Source organism: Atractosteus spatula, chromosome 7 (genome assembly GCF_055471065.1).
Source record: "Atractosteus spatula isolate fAtrSpa1 chromosome 7, fAtrSpa1.hap1, whole genome shotgun sequence".
NCBI lineage: Eukaryota > Metazoa > Chordata > Actinopteri > Semionotiformes > Lepisosteidae > Atractosteus > Atractosteus spatula.
In genome coordinates this window covers 13,234,958-13,245,110 of record NC_142712.1, presented here as the reverse complement: position 1 = coordinate 13,245,110, position 10,153 = coordinate 13,234,958, and the positions used below count along the sequence as shown (strand labels likewise).

At 39.1% G+C, this 10,153-nt stretch overlaps 1 protein-coding gene across 2 annotated transcripts; it reads left to right on the top strand.

The window, feature by feature from the left end:
* Positions 1-1,320: 1,320 nt before the first annotated feature.
* On the top strand, positions 1,321-7,896 carry folr (folate receptor). Of its 2 annotated transcripts, none has more exons than XM_088921340.1 (5): positions 1,321-1,459; positions 2,689-2,818; positions 3,452-3,640; positions 5,813-5,948; positions 7,601-7,896. In XM_088921340.1, exons 1-5 carry the CDS (start codon positions 1,446-1,448, stop codon positions 7,885-7,887), a joined length of 756 nt encoding a protein of 251 aa, XP_088777466.1. In that variant the 5' UTR covers positions 1,321-1,445; the 3' UTR covers positions 7,888-7,896. The 2 variants fall into 2 exon arrangements, with proteins under 2 accessions (XP_088777466.1, XP_088777467.1); XM_088921341.1 differs by having other exon boundaries at positions 1,418-1,459; positions 2,675-2,818.
* Positions 7,897-10,153: the final 2,257 nt, after the last annotated feature.

Below are 10,153 nucleotides of genomic sequence, written 5' to 3'. Positions count from 1 at the left end.
TGTTGCCATTAACTGCAACTGAGAAATACTCCAACCGGCACGTCACTCCGCCTGCTGTCAGAGAGGGGGGAGGAGAACAAAGTAATGTAGCCAATTCATAGAGGGGGATTATTAGGAGGCATGGGAAATTTGGCCAGGACGCCGGGGTTACACCCCTACTCTTTTCGAGAAATGCCCTGGGATTTTTAATGACCACAGAGAGTCAGGACCTCGGTTTTACATCTCATCCGAAAGATGGCGCTTATTTACAGTATAGTGTCCCTGTCACTATACTGGGGCATTAGGGCCCACCTGGACCGCAGGGTGAGCGCCCCCTGCTGGCTTCACTAACACCTTGGTTTTTCCCAGGAGGTCTCCCATCCAGGTACTGACGAGGATCACACCTGCTTAGCTTCAGTGGGTTGCCAGTTGTGAGTTGCAATTAAATAAAGGCAAGTAAAAGTAATATATTAAAATATACAGAAAATGTAAAGGATGAATCTTGTATATAAACTCCGACTTCAGAATGGTTACTGAGTTAATTGCTGCATTTAGTTATTTTTAGCTTTTTCTTACAACTAATGAGTAATCCATTGCCCTGCCTGAGTCACACTGTCTTGTTTATATAATTGGCCATTCCTTTTTTATAATTAACCAAAGTACCAGCTGCCTTCAGATTTATGCATTGCAACGTCTTAAGTTTTTTTGTTTAAAAAACTCAGTCCTCTGTTGTATGTCTCCTTCCACTGTAGGTTAGAACTTTTTTTAAATAAAAATATTAAACGTTGAGGGAGTTTTACTCATATAGCAGTTGTTCATTCACTTCTGGGGAACGCTCTTTTTGTGATTAATGGTAGTAGAAATTTGTAGGAGTTTCATTTCATGAATTTTATTCATTTTTTGTCATTTTTCTACATTCACAAAACGTTGCGTTATTCATCTTAAAATGTCTCACAATTGTTTGTGAAAATAAATACTTTGTTCTTGTGCTTTAAAAAAAAAATGTCTTCAAGATCGAGTCTGATGTTTCATCAAAATCTTATTCTCAAGGCCAGTTTTATTTTGTTTTAGCCAAAGGAGGGGGAAGAATACTTTGTTGAATGAGAAAGAAGCCTGGAATCTCATTGTGAGCACACAGCTTCAAGGTAAAACTCTGTGGCGAAGAGACCTTGCATACTTTTTCTAGTAAGTTCTCAGACTTTGTCCTGTGATTGTGCAAAGTAATCATAAACTGTTATCTTCGCATTCCTAAATAGTACTAATGGAAATCAGGATCACAGACTTTCTCTCTGTTATTGCACTGTTTAGGGACTGTCCTCTACTGTCTGAAGCCAATCAGAAACCTTCCATTTGAGTTAAACTAAAGCCTGAGAACAGATATAAAGTGTCCGTGGTGTGTAAAGTTTATTTAATCCAGAACATCAGAGGAGAGTGAAGCTTCGAAGGCGGTTCAGTTTTAATCCAGGATGTACTTAAGAAGGTCTTGATCATTTTATATTCCTTATTTTTTTAAATAACATGTCAGTCTTTACTCTCACCAGGCCAAGTAGACCGAAAACAGAGGGTGGGATGTTAGTCTTTATTGTCTTATGACTTCATGGGGTTTTGTACTTTTCATATTTCATATGTATTCCATATGTAGCATTTCAATGCTTATATAGAACAGCACAGTATGGTATTTGAGATAATTATTAGGTTTTATTTGGTAATTATATTATTTCAGAAGCCAAAATTCAGACTGCTAAACATGAAATAGAGTGTTACTGTTCTGAGCATATATGTAAAGTTTCTATAAATGTTACATATAAAAACTATATATAAAACATTTAATTTTTTGGAAATACGTGTTTGAAACTTGTGATCATGACTTAAAGGTACCTCACTGCAACTTTATCACAGTAGTTTTAATGGCATACTTGATTGTCTTACATTGAAAAGTCCCAGCCTCCCAACCAGACTTAAAAGTGAAGAGAGTTTCAACTAATCATCCATGTATTATTCATAATCTAAATAATGAGTGTTGTGCCAAAGTCAGACAAGTGTTAAAATAATTTTGTTCATGTATTAGTTTATGAAATGAAATGTAAATATCTTATTGTACTGTATGCTATCTTATCCTGTAGATTTCACATTATTCTCAAAGAATTCCAGAACTATATTTCTCAGATATACTGCAGTCTGGTACCACAATATGTACAGGGTGATTTTCAATGTTTGTGTTCCAGTATTGAATTTGTAACCTTTTTTTTTCTAATTCTGAAGGTTTAAAAGTAGAAATTTCACATGGGAACATGTGAAAATACGAAGCAAAATTTACATACTGTAAATGCTTGCTTTCATTTATCTGTAGTGTAGTTTGGAAAAAAACAATTGGAATTTTGTCACTGTTAGAAAAGTGCTGTCACTTTTGTACAGGAGCAATAGTGTTTCAAGGGTGTCAGATTCAGCAGTGCAGAGAAATGGAGGTTATGGTTTTAAAATCTGAGTGAAGTACTGCTGTTGTCTTGTTCATATCACTTCAGAAAAATGCCCAGGTATAGATGTCACTTTGGACAGCATCAGCCAAACAAATTACTAATGTTGCTCAGCTGGGTGTGAGTTACTTTCTGTTGCCTGAAATTATAAATGAGAGAAGCTGGAGGAAAATCTTAGTTAAGTTTTTGGAGAACTTTTTCCTCTAAACATAATTTATCAGTTTTTTTCCTTCAGAGAAATGCTGGGTGTGACCTTGCTGTTGGCCCTGGTTTTTGTGGCGGTGTCTGAGGATATTTTAAACAAGTGCATGGATGGCAAACATCATAAAAAAACTCCTGGACCTGAGGGCAAACTTTTTCAGCAGGTAGGAAGAGGAGCTGAATTAACCAGCTTTTCAGCAATCACACACTATCACTGGGCACCTTGAGTTGGCCCATTGAGCTGAACAAAGCCACAGCTGACCCATCATGAATATACAGTATTACAGCTATTTTTCTACCTTACAAGCATCATATGCAAGAACATTTCTTCATATGAGCCAACTAATATACAAACATCTTCATGAGCACAGCCTGGCAAATACCTCATAGTTTAGAAACAATTGCACAGAAAAACTAACATATTTTGAAACAGCAACTTCAAACGGAAAATAGTATTTAAAAAATTGGGGAGGACTTATAATTATAATTTCTACTACATTTGTAACAACTGGAGATAAGTCATTTTAAACATACAAAGTGTGCCAAGGAAAAGTTAAGGATCGATGTCTAACATTCCTTGAAGCAGTAATCTTTAATTACTAAAACCTAGGCAACCTAGGCAACTGTTAGGATATCTGGTCTGTACTTTTTTTTTCCATTTTAAAAACAGTGTTAAGGAAAATGTCTGGAGCTGGAAAATCTAGAGCAGCTAAATGCCCCCCATAGAGTTCCAGACATCTGTGTATGACCCCTGCTCTGTGCTCACTGTCTAATCTTCCACTTGCTGTGCTGCTCAGTGTAAACCGTGGAAGAACAACGCCTGCTGCACAGCAAACACCACTGAGGAGGCACACGAAGACAACTCCTACCTCTACAACTTCAACTGGAACCACTGCGGCATTATGTCGAGCTCCTGCAAGAGACACTTCATTCAGGACACCTGCTTTTATGAGTGCTCCCCTCATCTGGGTCCCTGGATTCAGAAGGTAACATGAACATATTAGCACTCTTCCACGGTGAACAGTTTAATAATTTCAAGCCCTGCAGAGAGCACAGGGCATTCTTTCTCTTCCCAAGATGACCCTGAAGTTTTCATCGGCATCAGATGATGACTACTGTATGCCGTGACAGATCGTGAGGTGGGGTTATGGGGGGAGTCTATTTTAGTTTGAGAGGACTCTACCCATTATAACCTTGTCTGCTGAATTATAAAGTTTCCTCTGCCTGCTTCTTAAAAAATGAAAAAAGGACACATTGATGAGTAGAGAAATGAGACTCGGCTGTGAACAATTAACTTGTTTCTCAACCTATGAATGGGCATGGCAAGCACAGCTTTATGTCATCTGGTTTGGGAAAGACCTGAATCTTTTGGATTTGCTACTGAAGGAAATTTTAGAGATTACAGAATGTTCTGAAACTTGTCAGGTTTGGCAGCTTGAAAAAAAAAACACAAGGCTCCAGAGAAGGAATTAGACTTTATTTGTCTTGTTTGGAAAGTGAGTTGAAAGATTAATCCTGTGCCTCACTTAATGAATGTTAGCAAAATGTTTGTGTGGCTTCTTTTCCTGTAGTACATACCAATATACAATTGAAGAGATCCCAGCTAGGAGTGACATGCCACACCCAAACTGTCACCTTGTCTTAAACTGATCTGCTTTTTGGTGAAATGAAGTGAAAATACTGATTGACCGTGTTATCATACAAAATGACACAAAACCAAAAATGAGACAAAACAATTAACCTGTTTACGTATTTGGTATATTAACTAAGTGAATCTAAAATTTCATGCAGCCATTTCTTAAAAAGCCCAGAGTCAGGGCCTCAGCCACCTGAGTGGGAACATGTGCTAAATACCCCCAGCACTTTTTGAAAAGAAACATTTCCTATTCTCCATCCTAAACAAATTCCCTTACTTTCCAGTTGTGGCCCAGTGTAATTGTTTCATTACCAAGATCCCTTTTGTTAATCCTATCAATTCCCCCCAAACTCCTCTCAGCCTCCTTTGTTCTAGAGAATGAAGAGATTTAACTCCCTTAACCTGTTATATGTTATATAATATATTATATGATAATCCTGTGAGACCAGATACCTTTTTTATTGCTCTTCTTTGTGCTCTTTCCACAAAGTCTTTGACTTTTGCAGTGTACTTTCACTAGATGGCACTATGACCCAAGAAAAAATCTGAATTCTTAAAGGAAAATCGTACCATCTTACCTGACTGAATATAAAAAATCCCATTTAATGTACTTTAAATGCATAGTCTTTTGCACGAGACCAAATGCAGGTACTGCCTGCACACAGATCTGTTACAATCCTGAAACTAGCAAACTTGAACTTCCAAAATGTTGCATTATTCAGTTTTCCCATATATGTGTTCTTTGCAGTATGTACTCTACGTCACTCCAATGTTTATCCTGCAGTAAAGTTTTCCCATGTTAAGAATCCTTTTAAGCTAATAAAGTCATGGAGAAGAGAAGTCATGGAATAAAGAGAAGAAGGGAAAGAAATCAATTGTGCACTTCATCATAGCATACAGTACTTCCTCATGATCATTTACTGTCTTTATGACCTAAATAAATAACAAAAGCCCATCCAAGATTTTGAAAGGCGCAAGGTAGGAAAATAAACTTCAGTCCCAGATTAATATTTCAAGCAGAGAAAAACATTAATCTTAGGTTGGAGATAAAAAAAATACATTTTCGGGGTACAATACATACTGTGCATGTGTGTGGGTATGATTTTCATTTTCATTTTTTTGGACTTTGTACTCAGGAGTCTCTATTGCACTGCAAATAAAGACATGAGTCAGAAAGTACTAAATAGAAAAAAGATGACTTCAGGGAAAAAGAAACTCCATGAAATAAGAAAAAGATCACACAACCCGCTCCGTTAAAATTCAATCTGTTAAAATCTGTTTTATCTGTTGAAAGGGGGGCAGGAAATGTACTTTCCCTTTTAAGAGGCCTCTGTGAGCATATTAAACACAATTTGGTGGGGCCCACATAAAAGTACTCCTCTTTGTGATGCTGGAAACCATTCTCTCATTGCTGTGCCTCCTTCATGCCGATGTGTTTGTTTCGCTTAATTCCTGTAGTGCAGTATTTCTTAGCGTGTGACCTGACCTCTCTCTCTGCGGTGTGCCTGGTCCCCTGTTTCAGGTGAACCAGTCATGGCGGAACGAGCGAATTATCGATGTTCCCATTTGCAAAGAAGACTGTAACGGGTGGTGGGAGGACTGTAAGACTGACTTCACCTGCAAAGAAAACTGGCACAAGGGCTGGGATTGGAGCACAGGTTCGTGAAACTGCTATGAGTACAAAAAGACGCCGGGGCAAGCTGATTTATGAATGTTAAGTTGCAGACAATTAAGACCACTGCCCAACTTTTGTTTTAAACTAAACCACAGATTTTGTGCACTCTGAGCTTTCGTCTGCCCTAAAATCGTTTCTTATTAACTCTTCCTGCCAGGTTTCCTAAGTTTGTTTCTCAGCAGGTTCAGCAGGTTTAGTAGGAAAATCACCCAAGACCTCAGGATGATTATTTTTTAATTAGGAAATAAGGTTTAATAAGGATAGTTGAATCAATTAATCAGGCTTGATGCTGCTGGTGATAATTTAATAACAATAATAATAATAATAATTGCTTACACTTATTTAGCACTTTTCTGGACACTCCACTCAACGCGCTTTACAGGTAATGGGGACTCCCCTCCAACACCACCACTGTGCAGCATCCACCTGGATGATGCGACGGCAGCCATAGTGCGCCAGAACGCTCCCCACACATCAGCTATCAGTGGGGAGGAGAGCAGAGTAATGAAGCCAATTCATAGATGGGGATTATTAGGAGGCCATGATTGGTAAGGGTCAATGGGAAATTTGGCCAGGATGCCGGGGTTACACCCCTACTCTTTTCGAGAAATGCCCTGGGATTTTTAATGACCACAGAGAGTCAGGACCTCGGTTTTACGTCTCATCCGAAGGAAGACATACAGAACTGGATTGGGGAAAACATGTTGGTGCAGTGGTTTGCATTGCTACCCCTCAGTGCTGGTGAGTTTAATTCCTGGGGAGCTATCTGCGTGGAGTTTGTATGTTCTCACTGTGTTAAAATGGCTTTCCTCTGGATACTTTGGCTTCCTTCCACAGTCCTAGGACATTCTGACAGGTTTGACTTGTGGTAAAATTGTGTTGTGAGTGTGTGCGTGTTTGTGTCTGTGTGTGCCTTGTGATGAACTGGTCTCCCATCCGTGGTGTGTCTTGCCTTGCGTCCGTTGTTTGCCAGGATAGACTCTTGCTTCCCCATGATCCTCTATTGGAAAAGCAGTTAGAAAATGGTGTTTTTGAACACCAAACTTGAGCTGGCTATAGCTTTGTCCTGGAGAGGTGGATATTTCAGGTGTCAGAGATTTGTTTTCTCCTGCTCAAGGGTCAATTGGTAATTCTGATCAATTACATAAATATTTACGTTTTGTATCTTTGAATGCAGGCAGCAAAAAAGAAGTGTCTTGTTCCATGTGGGAACCCTTACAATCAGTTGCCTGAGCCAGGGAAATGCTTTCTGAACACACAAAATTAAGAATATGTTTTTAGTTGCATGGTTTAATAAGGGTAGGGTTTTTACATTTCTTAAGCAGTGGGAAAGAGTGTTTTCAGTCTCTCCACGCCGGAAGAAGGCTCCACAGCCGAAACATTGTGTCTCTTTTCTTTTCAGCATGGAATAGACCTTTACTTGTTCCTTTGCAGCCTAAGCATGCTGACGTAGCCACGTCCTTGAGAGTCTTTTCTGACCTTCTTTCACAGTAGCTGTTCTCTGTAGTAACCCCATCTGAAAATCATTATCAAGTATCATCTCCCTTTCAACTCCGCAACAGATCCCTCGCTCTACAGAGTGTCCTAAACTGCAAGCTTTCATTTCATTATCTTCCTCTCTTCCCCTCTTGTCAGGTACAAACATTTGCCCAGCTGGTACAAAGTGCAGGAAATTCAGTGACGTTTTCCCCACGCCTCAGAGCATGTGTGAGAAGATCTGGTCCCGTTCCTATGCTTACAGCACGTTTGAGAGAAGCAGTGGGCGCTGTATGCAGATGTGGTTCGACGAGGGCACAAATCCCAATGAAGACGTTGCGCGATATTATGCTGTAGAAAAAGGCTTGATTAATGGGGCCTCATCCCTTAGTCTTCCAGCCTCCCTGTTTGGCCTCTTAACATTTCTTTCATTGCTGTTGTTCTGAATTAAAATGTTTTAATAAAATAATTGTTTCTATTTACCCGTTTCTAATAGGTTTGTGAAGATTTGGAAGATGTATATTCATATTGACAGTTTTGTGCACTTTGGCTCATGTGGTTGGTGTCAAAACGTTTGACCACGTTTAATTACTTTGGGTCCTAAGTTCTAGCTCTGAAATTCACAACATACTGTACTTTTACTCAAACCTACATGCCTGTATAGTGACTCATGTGGTTCGTGTTCCAAAAGTGAATTCGCTAGCTACACCTAGACCCTCTTTCTTTGCATAGACACTGCAAAGGAACAGGCAAACCCAGTGCCTTCTCTAACACTGAATAATCCATATTGCAGGGCTTGTTTCCATAGGTAAAATAAGCTCGGCTAAATTCTGAATTGTGGTATTTCAGCTTATAGCATAAAAGTCTAACGTTGGGCTAAAAAATTGCACATTTATCCAGGAATACAGCCAGCCTCTTGCAGAGGTTCTCCTAAATTGAGTGATGAAGTTTCAAACACATTAAAGGTTCTGCTGACTTGAGTTTGTTGCATTTCATGAAGAAAGACTCCCCAGTAAACGTCTGCACAGTGTAAGTCAGCTTCTGGTAACCCTGCTTTGAGAAACAGGGCTGTGTGTGGCTCATGAAAACAAGGCCATTGGCTCTTTACGCGCACTATCTGGCTAAGAGTTATGGATGAAGGACTTCATACATTATGAATCATTCTGTTGTGTAGGCCTGAATATTTTATGCAGCGAAACTGTTTCACGAATGGACATTTTAGTTATTAATCCAGTATTTTCTAGTTACTGATACAGAAGACAAGGCAGGGTTTGGTAAGTGCAAGTTAATATTACATATCTTTAGCCACATTCAGTGCCATTTAGTCCAATACACATTCGGTCTGGAGCTGAAAGCATCCAGAGTTTAGTGTGTTAGTTCTCCTGATCTCCTTTACTCACTTTACCCAGAAAAATCCAAAAATTATTATTAATTTAGCAGGTACTCTTAATCTGGGCAACATACTAGCACACCGCTAAACATAAAACGGTACAGAGTTGAGAAATAAAGTACCATAAAGTAGCAATAAAGGACAGTGACAGCATTTAACTCAAACCTAACAGAAAAATATCAAGTTGGAAGTGAAGGGGAAAATATGTAAAGTACTGTATAAGACTGCATGGAAGAACCAATGAGGATTTTCCTTATCATTTGAAACCAGCCTCTTTCCTCTTAATTGTTAGGTTTGAAGTGCTGACTGACGAAAAAGATTTTTGTGGTGGGATAGAACCCAAATGGGTCAAATCCTCTTAAACCCACTTCCATATTCTGTGCTCAGCAATCCCTGCTTCTGCTTTATTTTTTTTTCTTTCCTCCATTTTCTTATTTATTTATAAAGCTGTCTTCTGCCATGGAAAATGGGCATATCGTGACTCACACTCACAAGGTCATGCTGCTTGTTCTGAGCCACGTCAACGCAAAGTATTCCACTTACTACCAGAGTGCAACCTGTAGCTTTAGTGCGGTGAGAATGGGATGTGTTTACTGTAAACAAGAATAGCGCTCATTTTACAGGAACCTTTTAGCTCATGTCCTCAAAGCTATCGAAAGAACTTATGATTATTGCATAGCAGGCACTAATACCTCAGACTCTGCACTCTAAGCATAGTTTACATTGGTCCCTCTGATGGGGCCTGTAGCATGCAGCAAAAGCAAAAAAGGACAAAGGAGAAAAAAGTAAAGTGTGCAGAGAGAAATCAATAACAATTTAATATCAGCTTCTATAGGAACCCCGGCAAATAAATGATCTGTGCCATGAAATTTCTGATGCCATGTTTCAACCGGTATCAAAGTGTCGTTGATTGTGAGTGTTATTTCATACTCACATTTCCAGCGGTCTTTGCTTATATTTGCACAATGGATTTGGAATGTACCTGCACAGAACTGGTGTGCGTGCTGTAATTTTTGGGTGTGATGTATTGTGTCCAGTCCAAACTCCTTTTATTTCTGAATGACAAATTACGGCATTAACTTTAATGCCACAATCACATCAGTGTTTTGGATCTGACCTAAAGCCAGCAACGAGAAAAAAAATCGTTTCATGTTCCTTTTGTGTTAATGATTCACACACTTCCTAAGGGATATCCCACTAGGGAGCTTCAGTGTCTCAGGAGGTAATGCGGTCTTTGATTATAGCACAGTTTTAAAGTTAGATATGGTCTACGATTACGATAAAACAACATGTTTAGAAGAAATGTCTAATTGTGTATCAGA

Bases quoted from the DNA above. Each gene is read 5' to 3' on its own strand.
- folr (XM_088921340.1), top strand. The intron at 3,641-5,812 runs GTAACATGAACA...CCCCTGTTTCAG, and splicing joins TGGGTCCCTGGATTCAGAAG to GTGAACCAGTCATGGCGGAA. The intron at 5,949-7,600 runs GTTCGTGAAACT...CCCTCTTGTCAG, and splicing joins GGGCTGGGATTGGAGCACAG to GTACAAACATTTGCCCAGCT.